The following is a 21,187-nucleotide window of genomic DNA, read 5'->3' on the forward strand; positions in this document are numbered from 1 at the left end:
AGGAGCATCTAAAATTCTAATCTCTTTAGCAACTTTGAGGGAATTCAAATTCTTAGGCCAATGATGCTGAAGGAAGGATCGTCATAAGTGTGCCAAAGCAAACCCGGCACCAGCAAACGGGCAGAAATGGAGCGCAAAGAGCAAACCACGGACAAGCCATGAGGAAAATATAAAGCGAGAGGGGTTAGGCCATGAAGGGGAGGAGAACATCAACACTGAGATTATCCCATTGAGAGCCAAAAATATCAACAAGTTGGAGAAGTATACTGGTGTGCTGCAGATCTTCATTTCAGAGCTGTTATTCCTGTCAGTCTTTCATGTTGTCTCAAAGTTAATTTAATTTGTAGCCGTTGCAAAACGAGATCAAAGCAAAATAAATATATATATATAATTTATGAAATTGGCAAAGATCCTAACAGATGTAAAGGTTTTACCATTCGAACAGAATTCAGAAAAGATAGGCAGATTTCTTAAGCATAAAAACGATGCGTTTAATTACGAAAGAGTGAGTGAAAGTAAAATATGTGGGCATTGGTGGTTTCAAAAGAGACAAGGCATTAGACCAAACGGGAAAATGCCAATGCCAGCTGGCAAAAGAAACAGGGAAGAATTAGTCAGGGGACCAAGAAGTCGGTCTCATGGGCAGAGGCAACTTGGAGAGAAGCAAAGATACATGTGGGAAAGGAGCAGTGGAAGGGAAGAGCTGAACAGATGGATCACTAAATCTGTCCACAAGAACCTTGTAAATGAAAGGGGAAGGGATTTAGAGGGGTAGAGGAATTTAATTGAACAAACTATAAATGGTCATAATCTAAGGTTGAGAAACACTTCAGAATTAAATGCAGTACATTCCCGTTGAATACATACACTCGGTAGCAGCACAAACCAATTCCTTAACTTCATTAAATCATACCAAAACAGATCATTCAGACATTTTACACATCAAAATAGTATTTATTGCCATTACTGTTAGCCAATGAAACAAGGTTGAGAATCAGTAGTCTACTATATCTACTATATCACAACCAAAGTCAATGTACCCAGTAAATTGCCCATTAACAACAACTTCTGCCAGTAAAAAGCAAAGCAATTTTCCAGAAAATGCAATGAATTAAGAATAGTTACATAAACCATCAACATTAAATCAATCTTGGACACTCACAGCAATGTTGGCAACAAGCTTAATCATCGTTCTTTGGGCCAGTCAACCATGATCAACAAATACAAACATAAAAGACACGGTATAATTCATTAACATGCCGGTGAAGTCTTGAAGTGCCAACTGAAGAGGAACATTAATCCGTTTTCTCCAGTGGTGAGATTACCTTATGAACATCCCCAACCATTGACTGGGTTTCCATAATTTAAAATTTTTACTAATTAAAACCAATATGGCATTCATCAACGCCATTAAAATTGATTGCATACCTATGGGATTATTGTAGTTGAGTATAGTTTAATACGCTATTTTATAATCCCATAAAGGTTAAACAGATGATTCAGTTGGCAATTTGGAACATTGATTTTCTTCACAAAAGTGCACCCTTATCCACACAAATAAAATTAAGAGAAAACTGAGAGCCAAGTATACACCTTAGTGACTGGAGTGTAATCAAGTGCCTGTAACATTATTTTTTTTGGAGAATTTGAGAACGATAACATTCTGAGATACTAAGTGGTTAAATAGAATGAATTCCTTGCAAATTATCATGTTGCATGGAGAGTAAGTTAAACAACATTAATCACCCTAAATCCAGTACTTTTCTCCAGCAGATAATAGACAATAGGTGCAGGAGGAGGCCATTCGGCCCTTCGAGCCAGCACCACCACCACTGATCATTCTCAATCAGTACCCAGTTCCTGCCTTCTCCCCATGCCCCCTGACTCCGCTATCCTCAAGAGCTCTATCTAGCTCTCTCTTGAATGCATTCAGAGAATTGGCTTCCACTGCCTTCTGAGGCAGAGAATTCCAGAGATTCACAACTCTCTGACTGAAAAAGTTTTTCCTCATCTCCGTTCTAAATGGCCTACCCCTTATTCTTAAACTGTGGCCCCTTGTCATAAATCAACTTGTCATGAATAAAATATTTATACTGCAGCTAAATCAACTCGTCATGAATAATATATTGATTGATACATTACTTCAAAATTAAAGAACAAATTCATTGATGTTACCTGAGCAAATGAAGGAAAGTGAACATCATCCTCCATGCTACCAACACACAGAGAAGGACTTCCAGGACTAAATGCAGGGGCTGATGGATTCAACGTTGATTCTAAAAGGAAGAATTAGAATAGATTCCAAAGCATTAAAGTATTAATTAGAACATTAAGCAGCGCAAAAATAAAAACTGCAGCAGCATAATAGGCCTTTCAGGGTACCTCTCTCTACACCAGACCAAACAAACGAGAGACAGATTTCCCCCACCCCACGTCACTTTAAATGCTCATCTATACAATTCCAGCAAACCCACTGTTATATTGAGTACTTCTGCCTCTGCACAGAAAGAGATGACGCAGGTCCATCTACCCATGATCCTCTCGCAGTTTCACGTATAAACTTTGAGCTCCAATACTACCTCTCCCACCTGGATCTATCCACCCATCGCCGACCAGGCTTGATATCACCCCCCGGTGTAGAGAAGGCATTTCCAGCAGGGTGGCACAGCTCAATGTTGGTTCATTTCATTGTTTTAAAGTTATCACCAGAATACTAAAGATGCATCCAAGCACAAAAATAGCAAAGAGTGTGCTTCTCCAAGAATGAATACTTGGTGTTGAAATCTATAATGTTAGATAGCGTGGCGATCTTGTTCAAAAAGCATGAAAAGGAAGCTTGCAAGTAATCCTAAAACTACACACGCCCGCGGGCAAGTGCCTGGAATGTGCTGCCAGGAGTGTTAGCTGAGGCAGGTAAGATAGTTGCACTTTAGTTTGGATAGGCATATGGATTAGCAGGGAATGGAGGGATGTGGATTACTATGTGCGGGTAGATATTAGTGCAAATCTAAAAGCAGAACTCTAGTTCTCCCAAAATGGATTTTGCATAATATATAGGCTAAAATATAATATAATAATATAAAAATCAGGCTGCTGTGAAACCTGTGGTAGGAGGGGGGAGGAGAAGACATGAGAGGAGATGACCAACATAATCAGCTTCCCCATTCTACATAAATTGTAGAAAAGTTATCAGCTGCTGGTGAAACACGATTAACCATGAAAATGAGTTAATGTTTGAGGAAGCGTGAAGAAAAACATCATTTAAAATTACAATTTAAACTGACATTCCACGGCAATGGCACACTGTTTTACCTACTGCTTAGAGTACTTAAGAGTAACCCCTGCTTCTTGACGTACACTTACAACTCAATAATTTAGTTCATTTATCTTGCAAATAATCTTACTGTAAACGTAGGCCATTCTCCCCCCCCCACCCCACCGCCAGCTCAACCTAGTGTAAGAAAATAACTGCAGATGCTGGTACACATCAAAGGTATTTATTCACAAAATGCTGGAGTAACTCAGCAGGTCAGGCAGCATCTCAGGAGAGAAGGAATGGGTGATGTTTCGGGTCGAGACTCTTCTTCAGTCTGAAGAAGGGTCTCGACCCGAAACGTCACCCATTCCTTCTCTCCTGAGATGCTGCCTGACCTGCTGAGTTACTCCAGCATTTTGTGAATAAATACCCAGCTCAACCTATGGACATCCCTACATACGAGCGAGCTCCCATGTTATTACATCCAAAATTGACACGTGTACCCGCACTCCTACCAACGACAAAACTAGTTTCCTCTCCCACCCTCTCCACTTTTAGTCATTGTTAGCTCTTAGTCCTGTGCTTTTGACATTACAATCTTGCGGGAGGTACGGTTACCATAGAGCAGGGGTTCCCAAGCTTTTTCGTTCCTTTTACCCCTGGCAACTTTCAAAAGTAAATTTACCCCCACCCGGTTTTGTTCAGTAATTTGAGTTTACACTTCTATCATAATAAAGCAATTGACAAAGGAGAAATTTTAAAATACTGTTTTTAACATTATTATTTTAAGTTCAAATAACAATAAAAGCACATAAGTGTTATTTCACTTATTTATGTACAACTAATGATGAACAGATACCTGTATACCAGAACCAAACACAGTTGGTCAATGAGAACATATCAAACAACATTTCTACCTCTAAACTAAATAAAAGTTTAAAAAAAATTATAATTGAAAAAAATATGTACAAATCCAGAAGCAACAAATTCACCCGCTGGGTAGGCAAAATTTACCCCCTGGGTAGGCAAAATTTACCCCTTGGGTAGGCAAAATTTACCCCCTGGGTAGGCAAAATTTACCCCCTGGGTAGGCAAAATTTACCCCCTAGGTAGGCAAAATTTACCCCAGGTTAGGAACCTTTGCCATAGAGTGATTTCCGTGTATTTTCTGACTTAGGGACAAAATTGATTTATGAGCTTCTGTGACAACTGAACCCGTTCATTGCCCAGGGAAGGGCTGTTGGGGGCCTTATTTATGACGCAGCACAAAACAGGGAAAAATCATGCTTAATTATTTAAATGTTATCACATTTCGAGTTAAAATTTAAACAAGCCAAATATTTGCTTTGTGACTTTAATATCAGACTTACAAGTACAGAATTTCATACCTGGCAGTGAAATCGGACTGCTGCTAAGGGTTGTTGTGCTGGCTGAAAGACTGGTTGAAGGCAGAGAGTCACCATCAGAGCTGGCAAAGGAAACAATAAATTGCGCACTTTCTGAAGAGCCAAATGCTGGGAATTGCAGGTAGTTTTCCAGTCCAATGTGTACGTCTGCATCTAAATGAGAGTTATTTAATTGCAGATGTCACTCAGTATCAGTTACAATGGAGGTCAAGATAAGTGAAAGCACTCACATATGCCTTGCTTTTCATTTTCTTCCATTTCAATCCTACGTTCTCTTCGACGCTCATCCCGAGCTTTCTTCAAGCGAAGACATTTCCTTCTGTCCAGATCAACTATCAATGAAGAAAAAGGATTAAACTATTTGGGTGCCAAATGCAAGTCATTCGAATAAAGTCTGATTCAATTTGGAAAAAAACCTTCAAACCTGCAAAAGCATCCAATGTTTCTTTAGAAATCACAGGTGGTGTCAGTGCCAGCTCACAAATACTAAACTCACAGGTCAATGGCAGATGACACAAATAGCGGTGTCTGTTACGAACATCCTGAGGAAAACAGTCCATGTTGATGTCAGATATGCAAGTTAAGGCAGCCTTTTGTAAAGCAGATATGCAACTTAAGGCAACTTCTCCAACTTCAGATAGCTCCTCTGTCCCTCCCTTCCCCTCCTCCTTCCCAGATCTCCCTCTATCTTCCTGTCTCCACCTATATCCTTCCTTTGTCCCACCCCCGACATCAGTCTGAAGAAGGGTCTCGACCCGAAACGTCACCCATTCCTTCTCTCCCGAGATGCTGCCTGACCTGCTGAGTTACTCCAGCATTTTGTGAATAAATCGATTTGTACCAGCATCTGCAGTTATTTTCTTATGCAACTTAAGGCAGCCTTTTGTAAAGCAGATTCAAATAAGTTTTCCCTTTAAACAGACACAAAATACTGGAATAACTCAGATCAGGCAGCATCTCTGGAGAAAAAGAGCAGGCGACGTTTTGGGTCACGACCCTTCTTCAGCCTGAAGAAGGGTCTCGACCCGAAACGTCACCCACTGAAGTTACTCCAGCATTTTGTCCATCTTCGGTGTAAACCAACATCTGCAGTTCTTGCCTGCACATGCTTTCCCTTTACCTGTGCTCCAAATACAAAGAAAATCCAATCCTACTTTTTTTTTTTTTTTAAAGAGTTAACTTCAGCTGATGCATGATACTCAAAAATGTTGTGGAGTAGGGAATAAAAAATATCCTATAAAAATGCATGTCTGAGCAAGCAATTTTTTCCCCATGGTCAGGCAATGCCACTCAAATGGTAGAAGTTAAATCAGTGCTTCTTAAACTGGTGAATGGTTCACCCAAGGGTGAATGAAACTAGAGGGGTGCATGAAGGGTGAATAACTTTATATAAAATGATACACAACGGAGAATAAGACGAAAATTACCAAAAAACATGAGAAAATTTAGTCGAGAGCGAATGAAATTTTGTGATACTCAAGGGTGAATAAGTTTAAGAAGCACTGGGTTAAATCAAATAACGTCACGGTTGGCTTTAACACCACTTGACCAGGGAAGGTTCTATTTTACAACTGCTTTACAGTGATGCTTAGAAAGTGCACGTGTAGGAGAAACCGGTTGTTTGCCATCTAACCGTAGCTGTTTCAAGTGTGGACTTTGCCCAAGCTTAGTCAACTTGTTAAGACTTTTTTAATTTGATATATTGTGTGCAGCTCCAGCCACCCCATTACAGAAAGGATGTAGTAGCTTTGAAAAGGACGCAGAGGTGGTTTTTACCAGAATGAAGCCTGGATTAGGGGTACTAGCTTTAGAGAGAGGTTGGACCGACCGAGGTTGTCTTCTCTGGATTGCCAGAGGATGCGGGGAGACCCGGTAAGAATTTATATTTTAAAATTATGAGAGGCATAGAGGGCAGATAGTCAAAATCCTTTTCTCGGGATGGAAAAATCAAATACCCCATTGAGGTGAGGTGGGCAAAGTTCAAAGGAGTTGTGCAGGGCAAGTTTTATTTTAAAAGCACAACACAGTAGCGAGTGCCAGGAACACTGTCTGGGGTGCTGGTTGAAGCGGATGTGTTAGTGGTATTTAAAAGACTTTTGGATATGCATATAGATATGCAGGAAATGGAGGGATATGGGTTATGTGCAGGCAGATAAGTGATAGCCCTGGCATGATGTTCAGCACAAATATTGTGGGGCGAAGAGCCTGTTCTTGCGCTGTTCAATTTCATCACATTTGACAATGCTTTTATTCATTTTTCATTCCAGCATCTGAAGGAATAACTGGCAAGGTCAGAGCATGCAAACTTGCCTAATTTGTTCTATTTTCCAAAAAAAAAGCCTACATTGGTAAAATTATTATACTTTTAATCAATTATTCGGATACTTTAAATGTAAAAATGATTTGAATCCAGTTTTATACGTGTGCTTACGATCTGCAAAAACATTTGCCACATTCACCCAGATTGGTCTAACTATGCAGCAGCGATGTGTTAAGGCAACCTGTGTTTAACCTCATCCAGTACTGCCAAATTGAGTTCCAAAACCGTTTCATTTTCCAATAAAGCTTAGCGTAAACAGGTTATCAATAAAAATTAAATGACTCTACCTCTGTCATTGAATGACCCACAATCTCTACCACCGAAGCAGTGATCTTTTCAGGACAATTCTCCAGGCTACCATATTCCCTCACCAGACATCGCACGTTAACTGGGCTCAGAAACATATACTGTCCATCCTCCGCTGAAAAAGATAGAAATCAGCATTTCAGAAATCATTCAAAAGCAAAATATAAAATTGACACTAAAATTTCCATATTGCCCTAGCCTACACACAATGACAACCATGGACAAAAAGTTCCTCCTTGAGGGGACGATCCCTCCTTAATGTCAATCTAATCTCCTTGATCACAGAGCACATTATAATTTTTTTCTATGATGTTTGAAGACTAAATGTCCTATATTCACCACACTTTGCTTTTAAGGAAATACACGTTTATATACCAATGACATCCATCCTTCTTCAAGCAATTACCAACACTTGTTGAACGAGATTGGTATATTCCAAACAAATACATCCATTCGTTCACCCAAAAACAATTAATTTAACTACTTACAAGACAAAAAATAAGATTTATTAAATACATCATCAATTGAAAAGCTCACCTTGGTAGAAATAATAGTAGTAGTTTGTTGACAATGTTCCTTTAATAGCATCAGCTGAAAGTTCAGATTCATCTTGTCCACATTCAGTCTCACCGCAAGCTCCTTCTGTTATTTCACAATCATCCACTGATTCTGAGTGAGTGACCGATTCATCCAAGGTAGTACAGCACATGGCAATGGCCTCTCCTTGTGGTTCATCAACAATTTCATCAAATGCAGATACGTAGGCCAATACATGCTGTCAGGAAACATGAAGACCAGGTCAGGTCAGATTTTGAAACAGGCTCCCTCTGTAGTTTCAGTATTTTTTTTAAATGACTTACAAACACAGCAATATTACATTGCCACATTATGTTGGCTACGATCACATTTCCCCAAATTTGCTGTATGTAAAAAAAATAATAATTGGAGGCCACCAACCTTGTGCAGAATGTGGGCTGTATGAGAATCAGGATGATTATCAGTTTCAGACAAGTTATATAACGGGGTGAGGAGGTCAATCAGCCTATTCACAAAAGGCAGCAATAGCAAAAATCTACACACTAGCTGTTTCTGTTGCAAACTAACCCAAGTATTTGAAGCATTTTGATATTTAAGCATTTTCCTGCAGCTATAGTTTGTTCACCTGGAATGTATCAGTTTAAAAAGGTAGTGGAAGCAGACTTCTTCCAAACTTTCTCAAAGGAATTTTGGATATACCTCTGAATGACAAAAAGTGTGCTGAACCATGGGGGAAGACTGTGGGTCACTGAATAGCTCAAAAGAATTGCCACAGCCACAGTGGGTCAGTTATCCTCTGTGGCCTTATTATTCAAAGCGGAGTAGAAGAACGCCAGTTGCAAATGGAAATGAGGCCAAGAATTTTTTTTTTTTTTAACACCAACTGGTTCTTTTAAATTACATAATTTATTAATGCAGAACTATGTTTTTTTATTTGAAGTCTCAAGAATGGTTTTAGATTTTGAGTTTTTCAGGGGCGAGAGAAAATTCAAGCAGCAGTGCAATGGTTCAACAAATTTTAAAAGGACAGTTATAATTCAACATAAACTACACTCAATCAACATTCTCAGCTACAATTAGACACCAAGCCATTAGAACTTGAAATCTAACCATCTAACCACAATCCAGCAACCTATACATGCAAATACATGTTGATAATATAATATAGCCTTTGGATATAGCAGATTCTGCCCACCTTTAGAAAAGGTTCAGCAAAATAATTTGTTTGGCTAAATAAGTTCTAGGGGAAAGTGCGGAGAAATATGCCAAAGGAAAAATCCCTTCATTTCATGTAGTGTTCCCATTAGATTTTTGTTTTTGATAGACATGAAGAGTGGTAAAAATCTTCATGTTTAAATACAATGATGAAACATTCCATGATGAAAGTTTTATAGATAGTTCACAAACAGCAAATACAGATTGAATAAAGGAAGATGAAGACATTTTTAAAATAGATTATAACATTAGTACTAACTTGGTTCTTGTCGCCTGTGGATGTATTATGTTCAATCTCTGCAACAGGGGCTGAATCAATGATCAGTTCCTCAAGTTTAAACATTGTGTCAAGAACATCCTTCTCTGGAGGTCCCAGCAACTCTTGCTCACGATTCTGGAATTTTAAAACAGACAATGAAAAGACAACTGAACTGCTATTTCAAAATTGCACTTTAAAATCTAAATGGCAGAATTAAATTTTATGACTTACTACACTTAACAAGCTTCCTGCCATGTTGCTGTAGTAACAGGATGAAAGGCTGGTGCTAATTATTGTACTTTTCACAGCACTATTGCAACTTCTGGCTCACATTCCGAACAGAATAATTTAAATATAGATGGGGGGGGGGGGCGGGGGGTTAAGATTCTATATCAGGGAGAAAATTGTCCCTGTAAGCATCAGCTATTTCTACAATACCACTTTAGATCACCTCCACCTATTTAAGTTGGGGACATGTAATCAGTAATGCTTTTAAAAATGGCATGCACTACCTTTCAAGCTTGTGGCAACTTCTCACGTCCTGATTCATCATGTTAATTCATTCCTTTTGATCCACCCCCCTCATACATTTTGCAATTCATATTTACAATTACAACCTTGAGTTTGTCACATGTGGCCTTGCAATCTCCGTTGCAGACTCAGCCATTACCTAACCTTTCCCCAATTTTCTAGATCACACCTCATTTCTTTCCCCCAAAGCCATTTTTCGCTACCTCCAAAATAGGGTTCTCTAATTTCCCTTTATGGCCTCTGATAACATCTTTTCAAATCCAACTCCTACTTCCACCATCCTATTCCCAGTGAACTGTTAACCACGTAGCACTGATATTAGCTGATAGTATTAACATTTTGTTTTGCCCTCTTTGCAACTGGATCCTTGACTTCCTTATCAGCAGACCACAAGCACAGACTGCATCTTGGGCTGTGTGCTGACTCCCCCCACCCACCCTACACACAACTCTAATGCCATCTTCTAATATGCCTGTGATGTTGATGCAAGTAAGATTTCCGTTGCACTTGTACCTCACCGTACTTGTGGATATGACAATAAACTCAACTTGGCTTCCAAGGAAGCAAGTCACCATCTGAATCTTCCGCAATGATCCATTCATCTCCAACCCTGTCCAACAGGAGGGTAGGAATGCAGCAAAATAATCCTACTATGCCTGGATAGGTACAACTCTATCACAAAAGCTTGACACCCTTGAAGGCAAATGCAGCTTACTTTCATTAACAATTCTTTCACCTTCCTATACACACCCTCAGAGTCACAAAAGACATACGTGATCTCTCAAACATAATTTCTTCTCCCTCCTTCTCTACTCTCCATAGTTGACCATAATTATCCTCTGAAGTCGCTCTGCAATCAAATAGCACTCAGTATGTTCCACTCTTAATTTTCAAACCTGTCTTTGGTCTCAAAGCTACTCGTGCCTCAACTATATGATGGCTAAATTTTGCTTCTCAATAAACTTTTTTTAAAATTACACAACCAATGATGTGTATAATTTCAAACAACAAGGCTGCAAGTTCTGGAATTCCTTTTCAAAACTCCTCTCTACATTTCAGCTACTGGACACATAACAGAATCCACTGTAACCGCTATTTTGGCCACTGAAGCTTAAGTTAACTGTCCTAACACCACCTCAGTAGGAAGTTTGTGTTCTCTGGGGAAATGGCTGAAGATGTTTTGCTACGAAGTGGGTAAAACAAAAATACAAACTGCTATGAACATAGTAGCACGAACTTTGAAACTAGTTTTTGTACCTTTAATTCTTGCAAGGCCAGTTCAATGAAGCAAGATTCAGGTGTACTCTTTTCCTCTTCACACTCTCTCAGTAAAGCCGCTCTCTCTTTTTCTATCACATGCTGCATAACTTGCTGCTTTGACGCCAGAAGCAGTTTTGAATACTGCCGGTGTTCGTCATCTACTGTTTTATTCGAATTAAGTGCAACACATTGCAAGGAAGGAAGAATTTTAAAAAAAGCAAAATCAGTTGAGAATGAAATGTCAACCTAATTACAGCAAAGTGCAAAGTTAAATAAATTACAGCAGGATTGACAAAGAATAAATTTAGGACAGTCATGTTGAGATTAAGAGCTACTTGATCAGCAAATATTTAGAAACCATGAATGGAATCCTTGCATTTCGCTCCATTGAGTAGGAAGCAATTCATTAACGTCATTTAGTGTTTTAGCTTTAATAGCAAGTGGTGGCGTGGGAGGACCGGATGCAACTAATCCAATTCCAGGTCAGAAGGACATTGGCCGAAATCTGCCTACTGATAACAGTTCACAGGTAACGTTAGTGGTGTGTAGGAAGGAACTGCAGATACTGGTTTAAACCAAAGATAGACCCATAAAGCTGGAGTAACTCAGCGGGTCAGACTCAGAGGGTCTCTGGAGAAGAGGAGTAGGTGATATTTCAGGTCGAGGCCCTCCTTCAGAAGGGTCTCGACCCGAAACATCACCAATTCCTTTTCTCCAGAGATGCTTTCTCAACTGCATTAGTGGTGTGTTGATTACCGGTAGTAGTAGTATTTTATATTAAACTAGACCAAGTGGACCATTTCCTCATAGAGGGGGGACAGGGAAGGGGAGAGGGTGCCAATGACCTCGGCCCAGTGGCGCCAGCGCTGCAGCCGGAGCGAGCCGTGGACACAAAGCCTCTCCTGTGCTGGTGTAGGACCATCACCCCCTCCACTCAATCCCCCTTATCCCCCCTCCTCCCCCCCCACTCACGCACTCCACTCCACCCCCATCCCCCTCACTCCCCCTTGAGAAAGTACCATTTTATCAGTGGAGCAAATGTCAATGTAGATATACAAAGCCACCTCCCACAACAGTATCACATAACAATTAGAATTAGCACAAAGAGGTCCCAGTTCCCTTTTGGCTTTTAATATCAGCAACAATGTAGATAAATTTAATTCTACAATAGGTCAACTGCAAATTTAAACCTGATACATTACTGAAATACATGTCTCGTCCCAAATCAAGCCTGTGTACAATCAATTTTCCATTATGGAAATAGGCCAATTTGAGCTCGAAAAGTATCTTTAGAAATCAAATATTTTGCCTTTAAAGACACACGCCCATCAGCATATAGGCCAGAATTTACAAATTGCCCAAAGTCAGAATACCAAATTTAAATAAAGCCAAATCTTAATTCTTCAACAGGTTTGGAATTGATTTTTTTTACAATGCATTATACTTCCAATAATGGTGTTTGCATTTCATTCCATCCATTGTATCTAATCTTTATGCAACACCATTATAATACTTCAACACAAATGTAATTACTTTGAGCTATTGTGGAGCCTAAATGTTATTGGCATTATATTTTCTGTAGCTCTGTACAAATACCAGTTGTTCGGCCCATTTGAAACTGAATCAGTCAATATCTTTTCAACCAGCCATAATTTAAAATACAATCTGAACCGCCTGCCCAACACTGTTCCAGGATGGAACCTGAATTAGTGGGTCCTGAAGAGCATCAATGTTTCCACTAACCTCCCAAGTGAATTGGTTCAATTCTCATCCACATGGATTTGGGTAAAGCCATCAGAGTACCTTTCTCCCTACGCATCAACTGCATGGTTATCGTATCGTCTACATTGTACTGCCGAGTTTCCAGGGCAATCACACTGAAACAAAGCAACATGTCTTAACTCTACATGATTCACTAAGGGTTCAATAGATACCAAAGATAATAGAGCAGAGCCCCATAGACCACTCGACCCTAAAAACCGTAGTATGTTATGACGCCATTTTAGTAGGCAGAAACTTGCACAACCATTTAAAAAGAAAAATAACAAAAATCTGTGAATTTATAGATAAGATATATTCTGCATTTTTATGGTACCATCCACATACTGTTCCCCCAAAACACTGATCACACTGCAAGAGGCATAACGGACGGTGGGTTTTGCCTACTAAAATGGCTCCTTTGCGTACTACACTTCAGTATAAGTGATTTCACCAGAGTGGTCTATCTTGCTCCGCTCTATTATCTTTGATAGATACTACATTGGTCACGTTCACAAGGATTAAATCTTTACATCTTTACGCCGATTACAATGACAAATAGAACTAGTTTGGAAATTAAGGGAAAATGAGCAGCATAAGAGCATAATAGCCACATTATCAGCACCTCAATTTACTGCACCATACCAAATTCAGCTCTGAGAAGATAAGGTGATGTAGAATGGAAGACATGTACACCCTCACTGGAAAATTTGCCATGTCAATATTATACATTTAGAGGATTTGTAAAAAAAAAACCCTAGCTGAGGTCAGGCAATCCAAATCATCCAATGATGTATCGGTTGCCCAAACAGTTGAAGAGGACATCGATACGTTAATAGCCTTATCCTGAGCAAACACGATATGGACAAGGCAGAGAAATGCTCAACAATGTAATTATTCTAACACAAATTGTTGGCTAGTAGCATTCTCTGAAAGAAAATTAAAAGTATTGTGAAGGCTGTGGAAAAGAGGACAAAAGTAAATAACTTTCAAACACTGTCAAGAGTTTTCGGTCACTGATGTACACACACCAAATTTCTATATTTCAATCTCTCATCTTAACAACCACTAGACCATGTCAAGTCAACGGAGTGACCCTACATTAAAAAAGGAACATAATTAAGGAACTTTAAATTGACAGTCACTATTGTGAATTTGGATCTGACCAAAACTAGTCTCCCTTCTTGGCACAGGGAACTCCTCAAAGTTGTTGTCCAACTACAATTCATTTCATTCTAAATTTAAATAATGCTATCTGAAAAAAGATCATCTGCTATCCAGAATACAGAGAGCATAGTCCCTCCCATGTCCCTCTAGTTTGAATACAATATCTATTTTAATTGATGTGCACACAACAAAAACATCTTTGAGACTAGATTTAACAATTGGATAACTGTCTGCTTTATGTCCAGTGGCAATGCAAAGCTGTCATCCTCCACCAGCTGCAACCTAAAGTCCCATTTGCCCTATCTTCCCAGGCTTTGGAAATGCCAATAACCAAAGTTTTAAAAAAAACTTTAGTTACATACAAGGATTGCACAGATGCACTTTTTTTTCAATAATGTATTATCAACCTCATGTAGACCATCTACAATCCATTCTAGATCTTTTGATTATGCAAGAGGTTTGGGGGAAGGGCGAATGGATCATCAGTTTAGTATGGAGTACTTTCACATTGCATCAGTTGAACCGGACAGAGATCATTCAGGTTTAGTGCAATCCCCTCCATTCAAGACTGGTCTGTGCACAGCCCATAAACCACTCAACACCTGAAAATGCAGTAATTTTCAGCAATGGATCTTTCTTCCAAAGTACATTGCAATAGTTTAACTTGTGTACACTAGCCTTTTAGAACTATAACATGTCTGTCACGATTCTGTACATAAAACTATGCCAATTTTATCAGATAACAGCCAAAATTGTCATATATTTAGAGATTCAGCGCAGAAACAGGCCCTTCAGCCCACCGAGTCCACGCCAACCAGCAATCACCCCATACAATAAGCCCTATCCTACACACTAGGGACAATTTACGATTTTATAAAGCCAATTAACCTGCAAACCTGTATGTATTTAGGGTGCAAGAAGAAACCAAAGTACCTGGAACGTACAAACTCCGTACAGACAGCAGCCGCAGTCAGGAGTGAACCCAGGCCTCCGGCGCTGGAAGTCAGCAACTCTACCGCTGCGCCACAATTTTCATATGGATGCAGTTTAATCAAGTATATTCGGAAGTAGTTTTAGACAATTTTCAAATAACATCCTAACATTGTTTTATACCCCATGAAGTACACATGCCTAAATGGGCTTGAAATGAATAACCTAACCCCACGACAACTTTGCAAACATTACTCTAATAAAATCTGAGCTACCACCTTCCCTTTATTTTGGTAACTAAATATTCTTCTGACAATAATGTCACAGGGTTTGATTCATTTTCTAATGTAACACCACCACCTTTGTAACTAGAAGATGTACAATTACTTGAAAGAATCGACTCACCTCTTTAGGTCTGTTTTATGGACAGCTTCATAACAGATAGGGCATTTGCCCCAGGTCTTTTCACTCAAGGATAGATAATGAAGAATACATGCCCAACAGTAGATGTGCCCACAGCACGTTATCTTTGCAGCAGAGGGAGGATACAAACAGATTGGGCACGACGGGACTTCATGACTACAAATACGCTAAAAAAGAGGCCACGTGTTAGAAACCCAATCTCAACAATACATCAGTACAGAACACACGATCAAAACTGACAAAGAAAAATAACTGAAACATCAACTGATTAATTTATAATGGGAATCTGGAATCTAGGATGGAAATACACCGATCAGCCAAAACATTATGACCACCTGCCTAAAATGCTGGTCTTCCATGTGCCGCCAAAACAGCGCTGACCCGCCAAGGCATGGACTCTACAAGACCCCTGAAGGTGTCCTGTGGTATCTGGCACCAAAACATTAGCAGCAGATCCTTCAAGTCCTGTAAGTTGCGAGGTGGAGCCGCCGTGGATCAGACTTGTTGATCCAGCACATCCCACAGATGCTCAATCAGATTGAGATCTGGAGAATTTGGAGGCCAGGGCAACACCGTGAACACTTCATGTTCCTTAAACCATTCCCCAACATTGTGTGCAGTGTGCATTATCCTGCTGAAGGAGGCCACTGCCATCAGGGAGTACCATTGTCATGAAGGGGTGTACCTGGCACAATGACAGGCCTTTCGGCTCATAATGTCTGTGCCAAATATGATACCAAGACCGACTCTACATACATGCACATTATCCATATCCTCCATATTCACGCGATTATCCAAAAGTCTCTTAAATGTCACTATTATACCAGCTTCCACCACCACCACCACCCCCACCTGCATGTTCCAGGCACTCATTACCTTCAAAGAAAACCTGCCCACACAGCATCTTTAAACTTTTCCCACCATAAAGCTATGCCCTCTACTTGATATTTCCATCCGCAAATAGATTCTGACTGTCTACCGTATCTATGATTCTCATAATTTTATACATCTCTAACATCTATACATCTCCACAACATCCAATTTTGCAAAGAAAACAGTCCAAGTCTGTCCAACATCCCTGTAGCTAAAATCCTCTAAACCAGACATAATTCTGGTAAATCTCCTGTACAACCGTTTTAAAGCTTCCAAGTCCTCCTTGTAATGGTGCAACCAGAACTGCATGCAATACTCCAAACAGCACTAATCGGTCCAAAAAAAACAGCATCCTGACTCTTGTACTCAATGAAGGCAAGCATCCATATGTGCCTTCTTTACCACTATCTACTTGTGCTGCTACTTTCAGGGAGTTAGGGACTTGGATCCTAAGATCCCTCTGTACCTCCACCCTGTTTAGGGTCAAGCCCACTTACAATCCAAGGGACTTTTCCGAAGCATCACAAATAGTTCCAACAAGGTTCTGACACTGACCATTTTATTCCAAATCCACTCAGGGATATTGAGAGTCATCCCCAATATCCAAAATACAAAAATGCTTACCACTTGCTGCACGAAGTCCCAGTTCACCAAAGTATCTGGGTCAGCAAAGTGAATACTGTAGTCCTGCTCCTCGGAAACCACAAACTGACAGCTTGAATAGAAAAGATGGGCAATTAACCAATAAAACCCATTAGTTTAAATTAGACATTAGAACAGATAATTAACATTTGTCTTAGTTTGTAATCGTCTATAGTCCTGACGTCTGTTAAACATTAGGCATACTATTTAGATACAAAGATAGACCTTAATGGAACATCAGCAGTATAAAGTAACAATTATTTTGAAGGATCAGTAAAGAGCTAGCTTTAATGAATTTTGCACCCCAGATATCTATTAAAAAACTCTTGCGAACAAATTTCCATTGCGTTTTCATCGAATCAGAAACGTACAGCTCAGAAACAGCACTATCAGCCCCCGCATCCATGCCAACCACGATGCCAATCTACAATCACTCCAATTATCCACATCGGGTCTGCATCTCTCTACGCCCATCCGATCCAAGTATCTTTTCCAATCCTTATTCAAGGTGGTAATATCCCAGATATTCATGACCTTCTGTGCAGAACAGCTTTCCCTTCAGATCTCCTTTAAACTTCTTTCACATGAATCCTGTGCCCCTCGAGTTCTAGACTCCCTGTCTTGCAAAAACGTCTGTTTATCTATCCTATTTATATCCCTCATAATTTTCCAAATATGGACACCATCACTCAGTTTCCCACTCCAATGAGAACAAACCTAGCATATCCAATCTTCCCAAACAATGACAGCATTCCCAGGCAACATCCTAGCAAATCTCTCCTACATTCTCTACATTATCATCTTTCCTGCAACATGGCAGCCATAACTGTACACAATAATAGGATGCAGCCTTATCAATGATTTGCCCAACTGGAATGTGACAGCCCAACTCTTCTTCTCAATGCCTTACCCCACATGGACAAACATACCAAATGATTTTTTGCACTACCCTATCCACCTGCATTCCCACTTTCAGGAAACCAGTTTTGCTGTAAATTAATGCTGCAAAGATCCCTGCCATTATTCCAAATATCTCAAGAAGTTGGTGGCCTAAAGTGTACTGCCTCACACTTATCTAGATTAAATTCCATCTCCCATTGTTCCACCTAAGTTTTTGGCTGACTGTTACAACCATTGTCAGCCTTCTTCGCGTTTCATGACCCCACCAATTTTTGTCTCATCTTCAAACTCAGTCGACAGACTGAAATCTTTCCTCAATTGTCCCCCTACATTCCTTATAATCTTAAGTAACTTGTCCAATGCTAATTTCCCGTACAGGCATGCTTCTTTTGCTTGTTCACGTCTTCAATATCCTTCATTAATCAAAGTTCCCTAAATTTACCATCTTCGCCTCTTACCCTTATCGGGTCATGCGATTCTGAACTTGTACTAGCTCACTTAAACACTTCCCACATATCAGATGTGGTTTTCCCCTCGACCAGGTACATCCAATCATCCTGTCTTACATTGTTGAAATCTGCATTTTCATAGTTTAGGGCCTACCTTGAGAAGCAGTATCTTTTTCAATGACTACCTGAATCTTGCCAGTCTATGGTCACTGTTCCCCACAGAAACTGCAATCACATTCCCCACCATTATCCCCCCACAAAAGGTGAAAAAAAACACCCCTCCCTCATGGGACTCTACACCCTGCTTCAGAAAATCCCCTTTAATGCATTTTACAAATTACTTCCCCAACATTCCCACACAATATTAAGAGTTAAATCCCTTATACCATTATCCAATTGATTTACACCCTTTTGTGATCCACACCCTTCATATTTTATCCAGTTCCTACAATGGAGGAACAAGCGAAACAAAAGCCAACCCAAAGCAAAACTTCAAATTCTAGTCACACAAAACCAGAAAATAGATTTGCATTCCAGTCCAACTAATCAACATCCTTTAGAGCAAGGCACCTCCGTCATTAATCTACAACATTCAAATTTTTTTTGTTATACCTTCACTCAAAAAAGAAAGCAGCTGGCCGAGATAATGGAACAATCCTGCTGCGCCAAAGTGTGCCATGTGTGGCAGAGTGCACGCGGTTTTAATCTACTAAATAAATTCATAACATCAATTGCTATGCAAATCAACAATGTTGATGAGGCAGCACAGCAGAGCAGCTGGTAGTGTTTGTTGATTTTAGGACTGGTTGAGATGGGGGCGGAGGGGAATAATGGCCTGGCCTCTGCTGAGGACAGATTTTTAAGACCATCAATCTGAAGAAGGGTCTCGACCCGAAACATCACCCATTCCTCTCAGAGCTGACAGAGCTGATACCTCATAGCACCAGAGTCACGGGTTCGATCCCGACCTGGGGTGCTGCCTATGAGATTCTCCCTGTAACCACATGCGTTTCATCTGAGTGCTCCGGTTTCCTCCCACACCCCAAAGACGTGTGGTTTGTAAGTTAATTGCCCCTAATGTGTAGGGAGTGGATGCGAAAGTGGAATCATAGAACTAGGGCGAACTAGTGTGCCAAATGCGAGACAATGTTTCACTTGTTAGCGCAACTGAAACAAAAAAGTTTTGAAACCGCCCAAAATAAACCAAGACGCATGTTCACATTCTTTGTCAAATATCCAGAAAAGTAGTGAATTTGGAATTGAAAACACAATTATTCAAATCAAAATGAACAAATTTAGGTCAGTGAATTCATTTGGCTCCACTTACTTGGCTTGCAGAAACTGCTCCTTGTTGAATGGCTTATGTTTATGTCCCCACCTGTTCCTTTTACCCCAGCGTCCATGACAACTGCCATCATAATGTGATCCTGACTGGCCACGAGGTTCAAATGTAAAATTTAACAAATGGTTTAGGCTTATCTTCTTAGGACCAGTAAACTGGGCAGAGCTGAACTCTGCCCTTTGCACCTCTGCTACCTGCAAATAGAAGAGTAGCAGTCCTTTAGATTCCAATAAAACACTCTCTCCGCTACACTCCAAACTTAATACGTTATCGTGCACTGCCCTCAAGAATTGTGCTTGGTCCATCAGTAGAGTAGTTGCTGCTCTTGGGCAGCACTCACGAGTTGCACCAAATCTTCATCCAACAGCTATGTAAATCAACACTGTGCAACTAAAGAAAAACTGTCATCTTCTTACAGCCCCTCAGCACAGCATAAATTATTACACTTTCATGGTGATGAATGGACAGAGAAGAGCTCAAAATCATAATAGTCACTCACAGCCATGCATCAGCTAAATTAGCTTAAGGGGGTGACGAACCATTTCTGAATATGTTAGGTGCTCCAATAAGTCTTACACTATATTTCAAACTCAAGCTTCAAATATTTTCTCTTCAGGATTATTTGGGATAAAATACCAACGTAAAAAGCAGTTAATAATTTGTTCTGCTAATGGATCTTGGAGAAAATATTAACTACTCCCTGCACTGCATCATACATCTTTATTAACTAAATCCAAGTGCGAATAGATAATCTTACCTCCTCCCGTCTACCACCATTACCAGAAGTGCTAAAGGACTTGTTGGCACCACGTGCAGGGGGTCTCTTGTCAAAAGCTTTGCTTTTCTGTGGAATGGAGCGCCTGGTCTGGTTGCACACATTTTCATTTTTGGGAAAAGCCGGGTCTCGTTTTCTGTTGTAGCGTTTTGATCCATTTCCACATTTACCATCTGAAAAAAATTTAAACGTATGTTCATTTTTATCCTCACGGATAGAACTTTCAACCTGACTGACAGGATATTGCTACCCAGGCAAATTGCTCAAAGTATTCAGTTGCTGCTAAAAATTGGTATAAGCTACTTAGAGCACAGGGGCTAGGGTAGTGACATGGATAGAAAATTGGTTGACAGACAGAAAGCAAAGAGTGGGGATAAATGGGTCCCTTTAGTTTAGTGACACTAGGCAGTGACTAGTGGGGTGCTGCAAGGCACGGTGCTGGGACCGCAGCTATTTACAATATACATTAATGACTTGGATGAAGGGATTAAAAGTACCATTAGCAGATTTGCAGATGATACAAAGCTGGGTGGTAGTGTGAACTGTGAGGTAGATGCTATGAGGTTGTAGGGTGACTTGGACAGGTTATGTGAGTGGGTGGATGCATGACAGATGCAGTTTAATGTGGATAAGTGTGAGGTTATCCACTTTGGTGGTAAGAATAGGAAGGCAGAGTATTATCTGAATGGTGTCAAGTTAGGAAAAGGGGACATACGAGATCTGGGTGTCCTAGTGCATCAGTCACTGAAAGGAAGCATGCAGGTACAGCAGGCAGTGAAGAAAGCCAATGGAATGTTGGCCTTCATAACAAGGAGTTGAGTATAGGAGCAAAGAGTTC

At 40.1% G+C, this 21,187-nt stretch overlaps 1 protein-coding gene across 2 annotated transcripts in view; it reads right to left on the reverse strand.

The window, feature by feature from the left end:
• rnf10 (ring finger protein 10) overlaps positions 1–21,187 on the reverse strand; it is a 37,363-nt gene that overhangs the window by 7,458 nt on the left and 8,718 nt on the right. For both annotated transcript variants that reach the window (XM_078421066.1, XM_078421064.1), the window contains exons 2-14: positions 20,332–20,522; positions 19,560–19,768; positions 16,866–16,956; positions 15,351–15,535; positions 12,834–12,967; positions 11,088–11,251; positions 9,300–9,434; positions 7,826–8,063; positions 7,270–7,403; positions 5,087–5,204; positions 4,893–4,994; positions 4,645–4,815; positions 2,176–2,276 (exon numbers count right to left, since the gene is read on the reverse strand). In XM_078421066.1, coding sequence (XP_078277192.1) covers positions 2,176–2,276; positions 4,645–4,815; positions 4,893–4,994; positions 5,087–5,204; positions 7,270–7,403; positions 7,826–8,063; positions 9,300–9,434; positions 11,088–11,251; positions 12,834–12,967; positions 15,351–15,535; positions 16,866–16,956; positions 19,560–19,768; positions 20,332–20,522 — 1,973 coding nt within the window. The remainder of the gene's footprint in view (positions 1–2,175; positions 2,277–4,644; positions 4,816–4,892; positions 4,995–5,086; positions 5,205–7,269; positions 7,404–7,825; positions 8,064–9,299; positions 9,435–11,087; positions 11,252–12,833; positions 12,968–15,350; positions 15,536–16,865; positions 16,957–19,559; positions 19,769–20,331; positions 20,523–21,187) is intronic.

The sequence above is a fragment of the Rhinoraja longicauda genome, chromosome 25 (assembly GCF_053455715.1).
Source record: "Rhinoraja longicauda isolate Sanriku21f chromosome 25, sRhiLon1.1, whole genome shotgun sequence".
Lineage (NCBI taxonomy): Eukaryota > Metazoa > Chordata > Chondrichthyes > Rajiformes > Arhynchobatidae > Rhinoraja > Rhinoraja longicauda.